This window comes from Drosophila subobscura, chromosome A (genome assembly GCF_008121235.1).
Source record: "Drosophila subobscura isolate 14011-0131.10 chromosome A, UCBerk_Dsub_1.0, whole genome shotgun sequence".
NCBI classification, from domain to species: domain Eukaryota; kingdom Metazoa; phylum Arthropoda; class Insecta; order Diptera; family Drosophilidae; genus Drosophila; species Drosophila subobscura.
In genome coordinates, this window is record NC_048530.1 from 7,621,947 (window position 1) to 7,641,149 (window position 19,203).

The following is a 19,203-nucleotide window of genomic DNA, read 5'->3' on the forward strand; positions in this document are numbered from 1 at the left end:
AATCGGTCGCAGAGAGCGCCAGAAAACCAAGAACGAGAAGTCTTCAAAACCAGAATCTCGACCCGAATCGGTAGCCGAAAGCGTCAAAGGTGAAGCTGAGAAGCCAGAAAGCCGTCGTGAATCGGTCGCAGAGAGCGTAAAAGCAGAGGACGAGCGCCCTCAAAAGGACGATAAGTCTGCAAAGCGTCAAAGATGAAGCAGAGAAGCCAGAAAGCCAAAAAAGCGTAAAAAGCAGAAAGCACCAAAGACGAGAAGACTGCAGTTCCTCAAAAGACCAGAATCGGTGGCGGAAAGCGTCAAAGGTGAAGCTGAGAAGCCAGAAAGCCGTCGTGAATCGGTCGCAGAGAGCGTAAAAGCAGGAAGCACCAAGGACGATAAGTCTGCACTTGCCTCAAAAGAAGCTTCAAGACCAGAATCTGTGGCGGAAAGCGTCAAAGATGAAGCAGAGAAGCCAGAAAGCCGTCGTGAATCGGTCGCAGAGAGCGTAAAAGCAGGAAGCACCAAGGACGAGAAGTCTGCACTTGCCTCAAAAGAGGTTTCAAGACCAGAATCTGTGGCGGAACGCGTCAAAGGGGAAGCTGAGAAGCCAGAAAGCCGTCGAGAATCGGTCGCAGAGAGCGTAAAAGCAGAAAGCACCAAAGACGAGAAGTCTGCAGTTGCCTCAAAAGCATCAAACCCTCAAGACCAGAATCTGTGGCAGAGAGCGTCAAAGATGATGCCGAAAAGCCAGAAAGCCGTCGAGAATCTATTGCAGAAAGCTTAAAGGCAGGAAGCACCAAAGATGAGAAGTCTGCACCTGCCTCAAAAGAAGTTTCTCGACCCGAATCTGTGGCAGAAAGAAGCCAGAAAGCCGTCGTGAATCGGTCGTCGGACGATAAATCTGCAGTTTTAAAGAAGCTTCAAGACCAGAATCTGTGGCGGAAAGCGTCAAAGATGAAGCCGAGAAGCCAGAAAGAAATCAGTTGTAGAAAGCGTAAAAGCAGAAAGCACCAAGGACGAAAGTCTGCACCTGCCTCAAAAAGCTTCAAAACCAGAATCTGTGGCAAGTTTCTCCAGGAAGTCGTCGTGAATCGGTTGACCCGAATCGGTCACGGAAAGTGTCAAAGGTCAAAGAAAGCTGAGAAGCCAGAAAGCCGTCGTGAATCGGTCGCAGAAAGCGTAAAGACAGGAAGCACCAAGGACGATAAGTCTGCACTTGCCTCAAAAGAAGAATCTGTGGCGGAGAGCGTTCAAGACCAGAATCTGTGGCGGAGAAAGCGTCAAAGATGAAGCCGAGAAGCCAGGAAGTCGTCGAGCTTCAGTCGTAGAAAGCGTAAAAGCAGAAAGCACCAAGGACGAGAAGTCTGCACTTGCCTCAAAAGAAAAGCGTAAAAGCAGGAAAGCACCAAAGGACGATTCAAAAAGAAGCTTCAAGACCAGAATCTGTGGCAGAGAGCGTCAAAGATGAAGCTGAGAAGCCAGGAAGTCGACGTGAATCGGTCGCAGAGAGCGTAAAAGCAGGAAGCGCCAAGGACGATAAGTCTGCAGTTGCCTCAAAAGAAGCTTCAAGACCAGAATCTGTGGCGGAAAGCGTCAAAGATGAAGCCGAGAAGCCAGGAAGTCGTCGAGCTTCAGTCGTAGAAAGCGTAAACGCAGCAACCAAGGACGAGAAGTCTCCACTTGCCTCAAAGGAAGCTTCAAGACCAGAATCTGTGGCAGAGAGCGTCAAAGATGAAGCCGAGAAGCCAGGAAGTCGTCGTGAATCGGTCGCAGAGAGCGTAAAAGCAGGAAGCGCCAAGGACGATAAGTCTGCAGTTGCCTCAAAAGAAGCTTCAAGACCAGAATCTGTGGCGGAAAGCGTCAAAGATGAAGCCGAGAAGCCAGGAAGTCGTCGAGCTTCAGTCGTAGAAAGCGTAAAAGCAGAAAGCACCAAAGACGAGAAGTCTGCAGTTGCCTCCAAGGAACCCTCACGTCCACCTTCCGTAGTAGAAAGCGTCAAAGATGAAGCCGAGGAGCCAGAAAGTCGTCGGGCTTCAGTTTTAGAAAGCTTAAATGCAGGAAGCACTAAGGACGAGAAGTCTGCACCTGCATCAAAAGAAGTTTCTCGACCCGAATCGGTCACGGAAAGTGTCAAAGGTGAAGCTGAGAAGACAGAAAGCCGTCGTGAGTCGGTCGCAGAAAGCGTAAAGACAGGAAGCACCAAGGACGATAAGTCTGCACTTGCCTCAAAAGAAGCTTCAAGACCAGAATCTGTGGCGGAGAGCGTCAAAGATGAATCCGAGAAGCCAGGAAGTCGTCGAGCTTCAGTCGTAGAAAGCGTAAAAGCAGAAAGCACCAAGGACGAGAAGTCTCCACTTGCCTCAAAGGAAGCTTCAAGACCAGAATCTGTTGCAGAGAGCGTCAAAGGTGAAGCTGAGAAGCCAGAAAGCCGTCGTGAATCCGTCGCAGAGAGCGTAAAGACAGAAAGCACAAAAGACGAGAAGTCTGCAGTTGCCTCAAAGGAACCCTCACGTCCACCTTCCGTAGTAGAAAGCGTCACAGATGGTGCCGAGAAGCCAGAAAGTCGTCGAACTTCAGTTGCAGAAAGCGTAAAAGCAGTAAGCACCAAAGACGAGAAGTCTGCAGTTGCCTCAAAAGAAGTTTCTCGACCCGAATCGGTAGCGGAAAGCGTCAAAGGTGCAGCTGAGAAGCCAGAAAGTCGTCGTGTGTCGGTGGCAGAAAGCGTAAAATCAGGAAGCACCAAGGACGAGAAGTCTCCACTTGCCTCAAAAGAACCCTCTCGACCGGGCTCAGTGGCAGAAATTATCAAAGATGTGACTGAAAAGTTAGAAACAGCCGATGAGAAGTCTGCTGTTCCTTCTAAGGAAGCTTCACCAAGGCCAGGATCTGTTGCAGAAAGTGTTCCTGATGACCACAAAAAGGACATGAAGTCATCGGTATCGCCTATAGAAACTGCATCTTCGCCAATTGATGAGGCGGCAAAGGAGTTTCCAGAGAGCGAACTCATAACCAAAGCTCACCTAACACTTAGCCTGCATGCGGATGCAGCGGCTGGCAAGCTACCTACAGATTCTAGCCCCGTGGACGTTGCCCAGGGCGACTTCTCACATGTTCTTCCGGCCACTTCAACTAGACCTAAAGTTGGTCCCAGCCAACCAGCAGAACAATCGAAAGTAGCCACGGCAGAAACTGTCTCGTCTCCTGTTGATGAAGCGCCGAAATCTCCTTCTGTCGGGGAGCAGATGTCACCACGACCAGATTCTCCTGCAGAAAGTGTCAAAGAAGAGAGTGCTAAGGATGGTATGTCTCCCCTACCATCGAAGGAACCCTCGCGGCCAGCATCTGCTGCCGAAAGTGTAAAAGAAGACTCTGTAAAGCCAGAGAGCTTGAAGGATGACAAGTCAAAGGCACCGTCTCAAGTTCCTTCAAAGGAAACATCTCGACCGGACTCAGTGGTGGAAACTGCATCTTCTCCAATTGAGGAGGCACCAAAGGATTTCGCACAATTCGAACAAGCTGAAATAATAAAGCTGCCCTTGATCATTGACCTGAAGGGGGATCTCCCCACGCTCTCTAGTCCTGTCGACGTTGCTCATGGAGATTTTCCTCCCGCAACAACTAGCGCCACAACACAACCGTCTGCCCCTTCACAGCCAGCTGAGCTTGCCCAAGTTGGCACAGAGAAGACTGTATCGAGTCCTATTGATGAAGCCCCCAAGTCCCCTTTTGGTGTAGACTTAGAGAGGCCAGAATCTCCTGTAGAAGAAGGCAGTGATAAAGCCAAGTCAGGGGAGCCATCACGTCGCGAATCGATCGCAGAAACTAGTAAACCGGCAAGTGTAAAGGAGGCCTCCTCTAAGGAAACCTCTCGACCGGAATCCGTTGTAGAGAGCGTCAAAGACGATGCTGAAAAGCTGAAGAGCGTACCTGATGACAAATCAAAGGAGGCATCACGTCGCGAGTCGCTGGCTGAGAGTAAAAAGAGCAGCGCATCTCCTACAGCAGTCTCAAAGGAAACTTCACGACCAGACTCAGCCGTCGATGGTGCCACAATTGCTAGCCCCAAACCTGAAAGTGCAACAGAGGCTTCCCGGCGCGAGTCTGGAGCCGTAAGCGTTAAGCCAGAAAGTACAAAGAGCGATGACAAGTCAGCCGCTCCATCAAAGGAGCCATCGCGGCCGGCATCGCTTACCGGAAGCGTTAAGGATGAGAAGTCGTCCCCCGCTGCCTCAAAGGAAGCGTCCCGGCCAGAGTCGGCTTTAGAAACAGCATCGTCTCCGATCGAGGAGGGCCCAAAATCCATCGCTGACTTAAGCCTTGAGTTGAGCCAAACCACAGCCGAACCGAAAGGAAAGCTACCGACCCTGTCCAGTCCCGTCGATGTAGCCGATGGCGACTTCTCGAAGCCACCGCTGGATATTTCCTCGGGATCTAGTGCAGTATCTAAGCCCGCTGAACTCTCCCAGGCTGCTGCTGCAGCGCACACAGCGTCTAGCCCTGTGGATGAGGCTTCCCCTCTACTGGAAGCCCTCGAGGAAACCATTGAGAAAGTGGAAAAGCATATCACCCAAGCAGAAAGTGCACCAGCAAGCGTTGAGCTGATTGATTTGTTGGATCTCAAGGACACTAAGGTGGAAGTGGAGGAGAAGACGGCGACCACCGTCGAGGCTATTGAGAGCACAGTTGTGGAGACCCTTGAGAAGGTCAGCAAGGAGAGCAGCCATCAGCTAACAGAGCTGCAATCTGTGGTGGACACCAAAGTGAGTGCTGTGACCTCTTTGATAAGCGCTGCTGTCGAGACTGCTGGAGCAATGCTCACCGACGTTGCAGAGAAAGTCACTGAAGTCGCAGAGAAAGTGGTGTCCGAGGCGGATACCAAAACTACCACAGATGGAGTCGCCGACGTCGCAGACGCTTCTGACAAGGGCAGCCTAGATCTGAGTGGCTTCTCTGAGCTACGGGAGACACACATCACCACCGTTGGGTCGCCCGAGTTCACGGTGACCATATGTGAGCGAGATGAGCCCGTCCTGCACGATATCAAGGAAGAGGATGAGGAGCACAGGTTCTCGCCACCAACCGAGAAAACAGCAATGCTTACCCAGCAACCCGTGCGTCCGCTGTCGCCGCGCGAGGAGGAGGTCTTCAAGATCGTAGCTGATGTGGCCAAGGTGCTGAAGTCCGACAAGGACATTACCGATATCATACCCGACTTTGATGAGAAGGAGCTGGAGGAGAAGCTAAAGTCCGCTGATCCCGACGATGAGGAGTCCGACAAAAGCCCAAAGACAGCCTCCACGCCCACTAAAGAGTCCCTGGAGATCAATGTGGTGAAGGTGGACATTGAATCCGAAAAGTCCTCACCCGACCAGAAATCCGGCCCCATCTCCATCGAAGAGAAGGACAAAATCGAGCAGTCCGAAAAAGCTCAGCTGCGGGAGGGCGCCGACAGAGCAGCCAGCAAGGACCCCAGCCGTCCAGAGTCTGCAGCCAGCCAACAGGGAGCCACAGAATCAATTCCCTCGCGCCCCGAGTCCGTTGCAAGCCACAAGATCCAAGCCAAGGAAGAGCAGGATAAGTCTCAGGTCGTCTCAAAGGAGACCTCGCGTCCCGCTTCACAGCTAAGCAGCGCAGCCGAGCAAGTAGATGAGAAGTCTCCGACTCCGGCCAGGCGTGAGAGCCAGCAGAGTCACAAGGAAGAAGCTAAGGAGGCCTCCCGTCCCGAATCCGTGGCCAGTCATATCAGCGAAAAGGAAGTCAAGACTACTAAGGAGACGGAATCCTCGCGTCCAGCCTCTAGCACTAGCCACACAAGCGCCAAGGACGAGGAGACGTCCACTATCTTGACGACAATCGAGACCAAGGAGAAGAAGAAGGAGGAAAAGACCAGCGAATCGGTTTCCGTGTCCAAGTCCACTGTGAGCCAGAGCCTTCTGAAGGAGGAGTCTTCCTCCCTCCAGTCCAGCGAGTCGCTGAGCAGCAGCCTGAAGGTAGAAGATGGCTCCCGATGCGAGTCCCTCTCCAGCCTAGTCACAGAGAAGGCGAGCACCAGCACCAGCGTCAAGGAGGACAGCGAGAGCGAGAGCCTCATCAAACTGGTAGAGAAGACAAGCACTGCAGCCTCATCGATGCTGGAGGAGCTGCTCATCCAGTCCGAGGAGTGCTCTTCAGAGTCCATTGTCAGCGAGATCCAGACAAGCAGCGCCCAGAAGGCCCTGTCCAAGGAAACGAAGGAGGAGACCCACGAAAGCAGCACAATCAGCAGCAGCAGCACCAGGGATGAGAGCCTCAAGGAGACCGTCGCCGAATTTCTGGCCACTGAGAAGATCGTCTCGGCCAAGGAGACCTTCAGTGCCGAGGCCTCCAAGACGGCCGAGGAGTGCCTGAGGAAGGCCACCACCTCCACCCAGAGGACAGTTTTCGTCGGCACAGACGAGTCGCGACGCGAGTCAGTGCTAAGCCACACCAGCGAGGGTCGCCAGACCCACAGCGACCCGGAGGACGATGACATTGACGGCGACGAGGAGGAGGAGCGGGCCAGCGTGAAGGAGGGACGCTCCAAGTCAATTGCCACCATCATGATGACCAGCATCTACAAGCCGTCCGAGGAGGTCGAATCGATTGCCACGCTCGAGGAGCACGAGGAGGACCATCACGCACAGGAGCAACAGCAACAGCAGTCCAGCTCATCGAAGGACATGTCAACAACTAGCAAGACAACGACTCTGCTGCAATCCAGCGACCAGCAGAGCAGCAGCACCAGCACCACTCAGAAGTCTAGCACCACCTCGAAGACTGCCGGCAAGGTGGAGTCCATAACCCTCACGCAGATCGACCAGGACCAGGCAGAAGGCCACAGTGACATCGTGGACCGCAAGACGCCTCCGACAGCACCCGTTAGTCCCAGCGTGAAGCCAACGGGCTCTTCGGCAGGAGGAGCGGCTGGGGGTGGCAGCATTGCCTCAACCTCGGGCCCTCTATCGCCCAAGGATATTAGCGGCAAGTCGAGTCCCGGTGGCCTCACCTCGGAGAGTCAGTCCATACCCACACCGCTGGGTCGGGAGTCGCACACTGAGACGCCAGAGTCATCACCAAAGCCAACGTCACCGTTCCCACGCGTCAGCAAGGACGAGCTTAAGCAGATGTCCCTGGACGGAGATCACGGAGATGTCGAAGCCGATCTGCCCGATCTGCACGAGCTGCGTGGCATCGAGAGCACCACGGCGCTGAGCGGCAGCACGGAAAAAATCATTACCACAACAATCACCACGGTCACCAAGGTGATCTCCTCGGACGGCAAGGAGATCGTCACAGAGCAGAAGACGGTGACGACCACGGACAGCTCTGAGCCAGACAGCGAGAAGGTGGTCGTGACCACCACCCGCACCACCAGTGAGAGCGAGAAGAGTGACCGCGACCAGATCCTGCCCAAGGAGGTGGCTCTGCTGCGAGGCTCCGGCTATCGTTCCAGCACCCCGGGCAGCGAGGACGATGAGGAACTGCCCGGTTCGCCCAGAAGTGCCACCAGCTACGAGCTGCAGCACTCGAGCTCTGGCGTGAGCAAGCGGTCCGACCTGGATGCCGACGACAGCCAGGATGACATTCCGCCGCAATACGGCAGCGAGGAGCACTCCACAGCCCGCTCGATTCTACTGCCGCGTACAGCCGATCCAATGGCCACCTCGTTCTATGGGGCGCTGCCCGACAGCTTCGATGTGAAGCCCAGCAGCAGCAGCACCGAGCCGATACCCATCCAGGGAGGAGCCGGTGGGGCGCCAGGCGATAGCCAGTCATCGGACAGCGTGGAGAGCAGCAGCCAGACCTGGGCTGGGCACAAGTTCCTCGACCAGGCGGACAAGGACTTCCAGAAGGCGCTCGAGGAGCATGTGCAGGCGCGTGGCGCCGAGGTAATGTCTTCCGTCACCGCCAAGTACTCCTACTCCCCGTCAAAGGCCGACGAGGTCGAACAGATTGTCACCAGCACCGCCGAGCGCCAACGTTTTCCCCTCAGCGATGTCCAGCGATTGCGCATCGCCGAGAGCAGCTTCAGCTCAGTGGGCGACAGTCAGACTAAAACCACAGCCACAACCACAACCACAGAAACATCATCGCAGGAGAAGAAGGAGGGAGATGGAGCAGCTATGACGACATCTACAACCACAACCACGACCACAACGAGCAGCACCAGCAGTGGCGGCTCTGGAACTCTGCCCAAGGATCCCAAGGATCGCCTGGAGGAATGGGGCAAGCCTTTGGGCTTACCCTCACCCGCACCGCTGCCCGTTGAGGGTGGCTCCGATATCCGCACCACGCCCAAGAAGGAGCGTCGTCTGGTGGCCACCAAGACGCGTCTGAACAACGAGAAGAACCTCCGCAAGCGCAGCGAATCACCGAACAAGGTCAGCAAGAAGCCGGCACCGGTTTATGTGGATCTAACCTACGTGCCCCACAACGGCAACTCGTACTACGCCCACGTGGACTTCTTCAAGCGCGTTCGTGCACGCTACTATGTCTTCTCGGGCACTGAGCCCAGTCGTCAGGTGTACGATGCCCTGCTGGAGGCCAAGCAGACCTGGGAAGACAAAGAGCTGGGTAAGTCATGGATAGAAACTGATCTCTCAAAGCTTTTACTTAAGGGAGTTTCCATTTTTATTCCCGATTAACAGAGGTGACCATCATACCCACATACGACACCGATGTGCTTGGCTACTGGGTGGCTGAGAATGAGGAGCTGCTGGCCAAGCATCGCATCGATCTGTCGCCATCGGCTTCACGCTGCACGATCAACTTGCAGGATCATGAGACCTCGTGCTCCGCCTATCGCCTGGAGTTCTAGGCCACGGGCTTGTTTATTGCATTCGACGATGACTAAACCAGAAAGAAACCAACCAAACAATCACAATCACATTTGCAACAACACTCTGAACACTGACGGAGGATCGCAGCCCTCGTATGCCTAAATGATAGTGCGGGGAATCGGGCCTCTGACAGCAGACACACTTGGACACAGGACAATGACAATGAAAAGAACGACGACAACGACTACAAAACACCAAAACCAAAACCAAACCAAACCAAACAACAAACAGCAACAGATAAAAGATACAAAACAATCGAATGCAATATGGCAAGTTTCGTGCGCAAGGGAAACGGTAATCGGAAGTAAGGAGCAGGAGCTAATATGGCGGAGTAACGGGTCACATGCATGACGCCATTTTGTTTGCCAATGCCGTCTATTAAGCTTTTGCCAAAAAACTTATTTCACCAGCCCCCAAAATAACAACAAAGTAAAGCTAAGTAATTAATTGATATTTATTTTAAACAAATTAATTACAAAAAAAAAGAGTAAAGAAAAAAATCAATCAATCACCAAAATGCGCAACGTAAGCTGAGATCCCTAAGATCCAATAAAGAACCACTCATGGGAGTGGCATGTTGAATTTTGAATGATGAATGATGATTATTTGTTGCTTATTCATTGTATAACGTCGAGCTACCTTGCCTAGTAATCCAAAGATCAAAATAGTTTTCAAAACCGCATAGCAAAAATATACAAAACAAAACAAAAATACAAGAAAATAATATATAAAAAAAACAAAGAAAAGAATGGAAAAAAAAACAAGAAAACGTAAAAATCTCTATATTATTGAAAAGATATTATTATTCATGTTTATTGTATTAGTCGAAACTTTTATGAATCCCCCGACAACAAAATATAGCAGACCCAATTATGCAGGTATTTTGAATTTGAAGAGAAGGTGAATAATGAAACTATAAATGTACTTGTATAACCCGTAAACAAAAAAGACAAAGAGAGAGGGGGCGAGAGAGCTATAGCATTAATATAATATTGTAAGAACGATTGCCGGATATAATAATACGAAGAGCACACATGCTAGAAGGCAGAAGGAACAAGTGTATCCAATACGAACTATACATATAACTAATCAAACGCTTTGGGCTAGCAGGCGATTACCCCCGCTCCCCCTTAAACCATCAAAACTGATCCGAGATCTGAGATCCTTGATCCTTGCTGAATGTGCCTCCAACCAGAGAAAAATGCAAAGATACTCCAAATACAAAGTCATTTCCGTAGTCAATTTTTCAGTTCCATATGTACAAGTATATCGTTTTCGTTTGGTTTCCGTTTCTGGTTTTTGTTTTGGTTTTCTGTTTATTATTATTGTTATTTAAGGCAGCCGCAGAAAGACTTATAATCCAGCAAGCTATAGCAACACGATATACGTACACTTCTTTATAGTAGAGGGAGGGAAACTGAAGTGCAGAAACTAGAGTCTGGAATGGTCGGGTAATGGGATTGGGATTGGGTTTGGGATTGGGGGACAGAGTCTGAATGTTGTAGCTAGGAAACTGAAAGTCTTGAATAGATGTTTAAGAATGGAAAGGAATGACTCGATTGCTGATGATGGTAGTGATGACGGTGACGATGGTAATGGTGATGGTGATGGTGATAAACGTTGACGATTACAATTACGATGACAAAGACGGAAGACGATAACGATAATGTTAATGCTGATGTTACTATATATGGTTTACGAGGGTATGATGATCGATCGACTGGTATTGAGAAGTGAGGAGGAGCGTCAGAGTGTGAGACTAAGAACTTGAACTGGAACAGGGCTTGTGATTGGGGGGTTGGGTTTGGGATTAGGTTTGGGGTCGAATGTTGAGACAGATACTGTGAAAAGCGAGAAATAGTAGATGAGAGGATGTTGAGATGACGTGAGATGAGATGAGATGAGCAAAGATAACTAAATACGAATAAATATGAAGTACACAAAGTGAATGAAGATGGTTATTTTTCTATATTTTTTTTACTTTTTCATAGTCATAGAATAACAAATTTGCAAACAAAACAAAGTAATATTGCAATGCAAACAAAAATATACAAAACAAACAAAAAGCAAAAAACAAAACACAAACAAAATAAACAAAACAAAGGCACACTACTGGAAAATTTTAATCAATTTATGTAACCACAGAAGTAAGCAATTCGAGGCCACAGCAAGTAAACACAGTCCAAAGAACAAACAACATTAAGACAAATTAAAGTAACTTAAAATTAAATATGTACTCAATTACTCAAGGGAGACATTTAGCTTGAACCAAAACAATTGAAATTTAAACTGAAATTGATAATGATATATTGAAATTGAAATGGAATATTTGATATTGATACGATCTAATAATAATAATATTTTCTGGCGACAGACAGACTTTTAGGCTATATGCGTCGTATATTTTTGCGTTGCTTCTTATACAGAAAAAACAATAAACAGCTACAGATACAATAGCTACAGATCCGATAACAAAAACAAACAACAGTCAACTGGCAACCGTCCAGTCTACAAACGTTTGATAAGCAACCAAAAAAAATAAAGCAAAATTTAAGTGCGAAAATTATACACACAATCGTAGGGCTAAGCTGATGATGATGAAGAAAACGGTCAGACAAACAGACAGCCAGCCTAAACAAGGCGTAAAGAAGGACTAGGAGGAGAAGGAGCATTCTTTAAACAGCAGACAGATACGAGCCTTTCGAGCCTTCATCCAATATATTCCCTGAGTTCCGTATTTGGCCGCTTCGAGGATTTTAAATTTAAATAAAAATCGCAAAAACAAAACCCAAAAAAAAGAAACACAAAAAAAAACAAAAGAAACAAATGAGTAAAAGGATTAAGAGCAGGCGATTTATTAATAATAATATTTTCCAAAAATTCGTGCGCTAAGCGAAACAAAACCAAAAGAACAAAAAAAACAAAACAAAACCTAGGGAAATATTAACGAAAAGCCCAAAAGTAAAAATGCAAAAAATCAATAACAAGAAAGAATACAGATACTCACACATGATATTTAAAATGCGTATATGCATAGACATGAACTATATACAACACTATATATATAATATATATACATACATACATATACATACATATATACATATATACTTGAGCGTATTTGATGTTTTTGCTTGAACAAATTATATGGAAACTCTTCTCACAAGCCAGAAGACATTTTTTGCCTTTCACTAAACGAATTTCCCCCAAAAACCAAAAACCAAAAACCAAAAAAAAAACGCAACTAAAAAGACAAATGTACTCGTCTGTGAGTTTTGTTACGGGAACTTACGTATCTCCCTTCCCTCCCCTTCCCTCTACACCACCCCCTTTACTACTCTAATTGTTCGCGATTTGTTTGGTAGAATCCGATAAGATCAGATATATACGCAGACGCGCGCACTATGCACCATCACCTCCCCGCCCATGATATCCAATCCCCAACCCTACCCTACCCCACATTGCCTTAAAACAAACAGAACAGAACACAGCAGATGTCTGCACATTATTACCTTATACCTTAAACAACACACAGACACACACACACACGCATACATACATACACACAGACATATACGCGTAATGTAAGTGTAAGAATCCCAATGTGTATCGCATATATGATATGATTATGATATGGTATGGCACTCGTCGTACTTGTGAACGTAACACGAGAGTTTGTTTGTTGAATTTGCTTTTACTTTTTAGCAGCTTCGATTTAAATCAAATTTACATACTAAATAAACACAGACACCCATGCATAGATCTATGCACATACATGCATGCATGTGTGTGTGTGCATGTGTGTGTGCAGAGTTATGTATAAAACCAAAACCCTCTATATAATCATTATACTACGAGTAGTAAAACGCGAAAAAGGGCAGGCAGGCAGGAAGAGCAGAACAGAACAGAGCAAAGTAGTACTTCTCGTATATCCAAAATTAAAGCTACTACAAAAATACCCAAGGCTCTATGGCCAGACACTGATGGAGGAAAAGAGCAGAGCGGATAGCAGCAGGAACGAGTTAAATGAAGAGTTTAGGTAGAGTGTCGAGGAATGAGAGAGGAATGAGCAAAGAGCAAGCACAAAAATGGATTCGATTCATGGGTCGAGAGGTTAGCCAGAAGAAAACAAAACAAACAAACAAATCGATATATACTTATATATATATGTATATATATATACATATATATATATCTATATATATATATTCATATATGTATTGTATATGTATTACATTTTATGAACGTCAAAGTAATGCTTACTCCAGAACTATTTCCAAAAAGAAAAAACAATCTGAAAATTATAATAAACGTATTTATGTGAAAAATAAAAATTGTTTTACTTGAAATTCATCTTTAAGCGCCCTAATCTACAGGTAGCCCTCCAGTCCACCAACTGGAAATAGCTGTGGACAAGTGTCAGTTGTCCGCTTGATGATAGATGACTTGACATTGGGAAATACCTTAATTAATAATGATGGATTAGTACTTAATGTACGTACCATACATATACATATATGCACAAAGTATCCTGGCTGGCATTCCATTTGCATTTCAACATCGTTCGGCAGCAGTTGCACCCTTGGTTGCCACACAGCAAGTGGCAAGAACCGTTTCAGCAGAATTGACTCTCAGCGATTCGCATTTAAATAATTTTGCTGTTGATTAGCGTAACAAACGTTTAATCGTCGCAGCCTGATAACCACCTAATCGATTCACCACTTATCTATCCCACCCAGCAACAGGTATCTATCGACATATAGGCAGATATCCATCAGGTACACAGTCGAGTTGGCGCGCCCTTGCCATGGACACACTGAGAGCTCTGGGACCGTTGCATCGCGTCTGTCAGGTGTGCAATCTCTGGCAGTGGCGCCTGGACAAGGAGAGCGGACTCCTGCGTCGCTCTAGCTGGCTGGAGCTCTACGGCTGGACGGTGCTGGTGGCGGCCGGTGGCTACGCCGCCTATGGCCTCTTTCAGGAGAGCAGCGGCAGTGGGGATGCAGATGATATGATGGATGCCGAGACGACCATCAGCAGCATTGGCCACACGGTGGACTTTATCCAACTGGTGGGCATACGGGTGGCGCACATGGCCGCCCTGCTGGAGGCGTTGTGGCAGCGTCAGGCGCAGTGCAATTTCTATGCAGAACTGGCCGAGATTGATCGGCAGCTGGCGCGGGACCTTCAGATGAACGTGGACAGCAGACAGGTGCGCCGTCGCACCAATCGTCGGGCAATGTGGATGCTGTGGGGCTATGTGGCCAGCCAGAGCCTGATACTGGTCGCGAAGCTAGTGGCTCCGGGTTCGCGTCAGTTTCCCATCTACTGGATTCAGTACCTCCTGCCGATGCTCGTGTGCGGCCTACGCTATTTTCAGATCTTCACCGCTGTGCTGATTGTGGGCCAGCGCCTGGAACTGCTGCTCGATGCCCTCCGAACATTACAGTTGCAGGATTCGGTGGCGGAGGCGGAGACGGAGACGGAGACGGTGACAACGGGCACGGCGTCCTCAATGCTGCGCCTGGTGGCTGTGCGGCAACTTTATCAGAGGGTGTGGTCGCTGGTGGCACTGCTTAACCGCAGCCACGGCCTCTCAATACTGCTGCTGGTGGGCAATGACTTCCTGGCCATCACCTCCAACTGCTACTGGATCTTCCTCAACTTTCGACAGTCGGCGGCATCGCCCTATGACATCCTTCAGATTGTGGCCAGTGCCGTGTGGTCCGCCCCGCACCTGGGCAACGTTCTGGTTCTCTCCCTGATCTGTGACCGCGCAGCGCAATGTGTGAGTAGGCAAAGCCTGGAGACCCTGCTCTCTCCTCTCTACAAATGTCTCCCTTGCAGGCCACACGCCTGGCGCTGAGTCTGCATCAGGTCAGCGTGGATCTGACAAACGAGTTGCACAATGCTCTGGTAGGTTCTTCCGTATGTTTCTTCTTGTGATCTGTGAACTCTGTGCTCCCTCCCCCTGATCATCCTTAGATCACCCAGTTCTCGCTGCAGCTACTCCACCAGAGGCTTTACTTCAGCGCCGCCGGCTTTTTCAATGTCGACAATACACTCCTCTATACGGTAGGTGCGTGGAGCTGGGACCTCACCGGGCTAACGACTCTCTAATTATTCTTGTTTAGATTGTGGGTGCCACAACCACTTACCTCATTATTTTGATACAGTTCCACATGAGCGAGTCCGCGATGTCCAACGGCTCGAGCGGAGGCTGAGCTCTCCTTCTGCAAACACAAAATATTTAACAATCGGAAAAAGTTATTGTATCATTTAATCGACTGTCGAAACCCATATATTTGAAACAGGAAGAGAATGCTCCGTTTCCCATAAAAAAAACCTTCTCAAATGTAACCCAATAACAATATTTATTCTCGGACATTTGTCCCTTTACTGTCGCCGAGCTTGTGGTGTCTGGGCATGTGGTGTATATGTATATGGGAGGAGAATATTATATGGCCCGAGAATATGATGTTATGGGTCTCTTCTATGCGGTTGAGGTTTTCGTATGTATAAAATATAAATTGCATCATTTGTACTGGGCATAAGACAACCTATTCTTGTGTGTTGTGTTTAACATTCAGAAGCGGCATTTCCGACAATGTAAGAGGTCTCAATGTGTAGTGTAGTGTAGTGTAGTGTAGTGTACTGTAGTGTAGTGTAGGGGAAAATGTGTTGGTTTGAGGCCTAGCGAAGTTGTGGCAAGTAGCAGCAGCAGTGCAGCTGATTGCGATACACCTCCTGGGCCGGGCGGAAGGTGTGCCAGTAGTTGGGGGCACTATTAATGATGCGCGACAAGTACTGCTTGAAGACTTCGTATGTCGGATAGACGAAGCGCTGGCAGTGGCACTTGTGATGATAGACACATGCTGGATCGGCGATCCATTCACGTGGAACTGGACAATCCATTTGGTAGAAACTCCCAGCCGCTTGGGAGTTGTAATGAGGATTCGACCCCTTCTTGGCCACAACAGCACTGCAAGAGACATGAAAGTTAGAGGAAAGTTCTGGCTGAACAGCAAGCCAAGCAAACACTCACGCGAGTCCTTTGGCAATCAGAGCCTTAACGCCTGGGCGTTGGTTGACACGTGCAAAGTGAATGCAGCGATTGGTGCTATTCAGAGTGGTCAGATACCAGGTGGGCATCAGATGGAAGCGAACCTCCGCGAGGACACGCTCCGCACACTCGCTGCGCTCGGTCCAGTTGTGCTCCAGCCAAAGAATAACCGAAAGGAATATCTGCAAGAAGTCAGATGTGGAAGATGCCAAAAGCATGTGGCCTCAAACTCACCTCGATTTCCGAATTAACACTCAAGTAGCAGTGCCGGAGCATGTGTATGATCTCGAATTCGGTAAAGAATAGATAGAATGTCGAGCTGACGACGCATAGGAAGACGCGTGATATGCGGCTGAGCATTAGCTCGCGTAGAATCTTGCCATTGGGATGGTTGCTGGCCTTCAGGTAGGCCTTGAAGGCGGAGTCCTCATTGAAGAAATCCATTTCCTCGAGTGAGGTCCAGAACTGGCGCATCAAGTCTGGTATCTTGAGCACTTCGTCGGCGACAACGCGAGCGAGCAACGCTTCGTCGTGGGTGCCACCGAGAAAATTGCCAGTGCCCAGTGTGGGCAGCTGCTCGATAAGGCGACGGGAGGCATGGATCTTGGCATAGTTGCCAAGAACATTACGGAAACTGTGATAGCGCTCGTTGTCCAGGATTATGCCCTCATCGACCAGAGTCTGCTCGGGGAGCACTGAGAGCAGCTGATCGGTGAGACGGTCCACGGCTGTTGGCCCCTCGATCTCGGCCCCCAGCAGCTCCATCACGATATGAATGGTCTCGCTTTCGCCATCTGTTTCATCGCAGAGACCCAACAGCATCTTAACGATCTGCTGGCGCTCGAACAATGCCTTCAACTTGGCATCGACATCAGTGACTCCGGCTGGGGCACTACGGGCCAGGACTGGGCTCCTTGGCGGCGTCTGGGCCTCCACCACAGCAATCAACGGCTCAGCGTCCGGCTGCTTCTCACTGTCTGTTGACTCAATGTCTCCCTGGGCACCGCACTCCTCTACAGCCTCAAACATCATTGCATCTAGATCTGAACTCACTTCCGTCTCATCCTCATCGCTGCTCGGCACCTGCACGATGATGGTCGCACCATTCAAACCATTCATTATGCCCGCTCAACCAAACACACACGCCGCGGGGAAATTACTTGAAAAATGTGGAAACAATATTTTTATAAATTTTCCGTTTAGCTCTTAGTGCATTGACTTTTATCAAGTAAACAAATTTCAAAGTATATCAAAATAAAGTTATGCCGCATGGCCTACTGATTGATTGTCTCGTAATATTATTCACATGCGCATCTTGGAAAGCAAACACTCCACGTCGGAGCGGGGCACTCGGACATTGCCGTTTTGGTTGCGGCACTCGTGGCACCATTGACGCGTTGGTTCGGGAGCTGAGAGATAGTCCAGCACTTCCTGCAGCTTGGCAGCATCGGTGCGCGGACGGTTAGCGTCCATGCAGCCCTCCGCCTTTACCAGCCATGTGCGCAGCAAGTTCACATCCTGTGGCTGGATGCGAAAGTAAAAGTTCGGATAGCCGTGGTGGAGGAACTCGGCCAGGTCCGGGCAGCACAGCAGCAAGTGCAGCAGAGTGCCCACCGCACGGATGAGGCACCTGAAGCTGGTGTTGCTCAAGTCCGCCATGGGCACATCCTTCAAAACGCGTAGCTCGTTCAGCTGGAACGAGCAAACAAGGACGAGGGTTTAAGGTCGCTTCGAGAGCTGCGTTACTCACCTCGCGGTACTGGTGAATGTCAATGGGTATTTCGGCATAGCTAAAGATGATGTCCCACAGCAGGCACACGCTGACGGCCCTGCCGATGCCACTCCTTGCCCCTAGTAGTCGAGCAATACGCAGCACCTGGCCACGGCTGCTGCTCGATGTGCCACCAAAGTAGTCCAGCAGCAGCTTGGTAAAGTGATGCACCAGCATGGGCTCTAGCGAATCGACAACGTTAAAGCTGTGGCGCAGCAGTGACGCGTGGCATGTGTCCATCTTCGGGTCGCCATCAGCGAGGAGGAACAAGATGCTGGCCAATTGCTGCAGGGTGGCCAGCTCGTTGGTGTTCAGGCTGCTGCACATATCCCGTAGGTACTGGCAGCACTGTATGTGTGTGGCACGAAGCTGCAGGATTACCGCGATGTCAGGTTGAAGTTTGGCGCTTACCTCGACCACCGGCATGGTTCCCATTGACCCCGGTAGCTGTTCGATGCGTTCCGCTAGCGGCCCCATCTTCGCCACCCTAGCGAACTTGCCCCAGCTGAGCTTGTAGTGCGTCGCATCCAAAAACAATTCCTGAACGCATTTGACGCTCTTCTTCGTGGATGGCTGCTGTTCGGGCAGCGGCGGCAGTGGCGAATTTCCCCCCTCAGACATTTTCAATTAGCTAAAGTTCTTCTCAAAGGTACTCCTTCCAAGCTCCGCGTGAAAATCGCAATGATCAACTTTGAAATGAAAGCCAAGGGTGATGGCGATTGCGCCTAACGACGCTACAGCCATTCGTCGTGCAGCTGAAGCTCGCGCTCGGACTCGCGCTCGGACTCGCGCTCGGGCTCTCCCTCTTCCCCCTCTCTATCTCTCGAGCAGTACTCTCTCGTGTTCGATCGGAATTTGCTGGGAAAATTCTCGACGATTTGTTTGTGTGTGTGCGTGCGTGTGTGTGTTCTTGGCAACGAAATTCTACTCTCTGAATGAGCTTGGTGCAATTCGACACAGGTAGGGGGAGGGACACTCGTTTGCGACGAAAACGAATGGAATGCCGAGTTTTGTTTATTTTTTAGTCTATGTTTATATGCAACGCAATATGCAGACCGGCGAGATCACAGACGTTCGAAGCGGCCCTTTCAGTTTATTGTTACCATCTACTCCGCAGGCCATACCCAAACACTTCAGTGTTTTGGGCTCCAGTGGTGCCCAATAAAGGGGGAACTTACAACAAAAATGAAAGGTTCAAAGAAGAATTGTGCATATTATTTGAACAGACCCCAGCCCTTTTTCAGTTTTAAAAACCCAGCACGGATCAGTGCGGACGATCCTTACATACGATTCCTCTCTCATCAACATATTGGCATGGGCTAATCCTAATTACGTTCGATAAATAACTGTAGGTTAGGTTACATAGGTTGAGGCGGTCGTCGGGATTTCACAATCCCGACACACTTAGGCCGGTTTCGGCCCGTTATGATTCCGCTTGGATCTTTTCCTTGTCTCCTCCCGTTTGTCAGGGTGTCAACAGTGCTCCCATCCAGATGCTCTCACAAGTAGATGCTCTCTAGTAGCCATTTCTG

At 49.4% G+C, this 19,203-nt stretch overlaps 4 protein-coding genes across 4 annotated transcripts in view; 2 read left to right on the forward strand and 2 right to left on the reverse strand.

Annotated features, from left to right (window-relative positions):
- LOC117894677 (microtubule-associated protein futsch) overlaps positions 1 to 9,682 on the forward strand; it is a 41,846-nt gene extending 32,164 nt beyond the window's left edge. Inside the window, 6 exon segments of the mRNA XM_034801858.1 lie at positions 202 to 535; positions 1,114 to 1,236; positions 1,238 to 1,367; positions 1,405 to 4,745; positions 5,118 to 8,571; positions 8,646 to 9,682. Coding sequence (XP_034657749.1) covers positions 202 to 535; positions 1,114 to 1,236; positions 1,238 to 1,367; positions 1,405 to 4,745; positions 5,118 to 8,571; positions 8,646 to 8,815 — 7,552 coding nt within the window. The 3' untranslated portion in view covers positions 8,816 to 9,682.
- A 3,941-nt stretch (positions 9,683 to 13,623) lies between these two features.
- On the forward strand, positions 13,624 to 14,906 carry LOC117895804 (putative gustatory receptor 2a). The gene is made up of 2 exons (XM_034803729.1): positions 13,624 to 14,625; positions 14,685 to 14,906. The coding sequence occupies exons 1-2, from the start codon at positions 13,645 to 13,647 to the stop codon at positions 14,781 to 14,783; spliced, it is 1,080 nt and encodes a 359-aa protein (XP_034659620.1). The 5' UTR covers positions 13,624 to 13,644; the 3' UTR covers positions 14,784 to 14,906.
- Positions 14,907 to 15,292: 386 nt separating this feature from the next.
- On the reverse strand, positions 15,293 to 17,071 carry LOC117890728. Its single transcript, XM_034795784.1, has 3 exons — positions 16,135 to 17,071; positions 15,883 to 16,082; positions 15,293 to 15,819 (listed from the first exon to the last, which is right to left on the reverse strand). Exons 1-3 carry the CDS (start codon positions 17,017 to 17,019, stop codon positions 15,531 to 15,533), a joined length of 1,374 nt encoding a protein of 457 aa, XP_034651675.1. The 5' UTR covers positions 17,020 to 17,071; the 3' UTR covers positions 15,293 to 15,530.
- Positions 17,072 to 17,202: 131 nt separating this feature from the next.
- Positions 17,203 to 18,292, reverse strand: LOC117894688. Its single transcript, XM_034801870.1, has 2 exons — positions 17,651 to 18,292; positions 17,203 to 17,592 (listed from the first exon to the last, which is right to left on the reverse strand). Exons 1-2 carry the CDS (start codon positions 18,290 to 18,292, stop codon positions 17,203 to 17,205), a joined length of 1,032 nt encoding a protein of 343 aa, XP_034657761.1.
- Between the last annotated feature and the right edge of the window lie 911 nt (positions 18,293 to 19,203).

Coding starts and splice junctions, on each gene's coding strand:
- LOC117895804 (XM_034803729.1), top strand. CDS start 13,645: ATGGACACACTGAGAGCTCTGGGACCGTTGCATCGCGTCTGTCAGGTG. Junction 14,626..14,684: donor GTGACCGCGCAGCGCAATGT/GTGAGTAGGCAA, acceptor TCTCCCTTGCAG/GCCACACGCCTGGCGCTGAG.
- LOC117890728 (XM_034795784.1), bottom strand. CDS start 17,019: ATGAATGGTTTGAATGGTGCGACCATCATCGTGCAGGTGCCGAGCAGC. Junction 16,083..16,134: donor GTGTTAATTCGGAAATCGAG/GTGAGTTTGAGG, acceptor GACTTCTTGCAG/ATATTCCTTTCGGTTATTCT. Junction 15,820..15,882: donor CTGATTGCCAAAGGACTCGC/GTGAGTGTTTGC, acceptor TGTCTCTTGCAG/TGCTGTTGTGGCCAAGAAGG.
- LOC117894688 (XM_034801870.1), bottom strand. CDS start 18,292: ATGTCTGAGGGGGGAAATTCGCCACTGCCGCCGCTGCCCGAACAGCAG. Junction 17,593..17,650: donor ACATTCACCAGTACCGCGAG/GTGAGTAACGCA, acceptor TGCTCGTTCCAG/CTGAACGAGCTACGCGTTTT.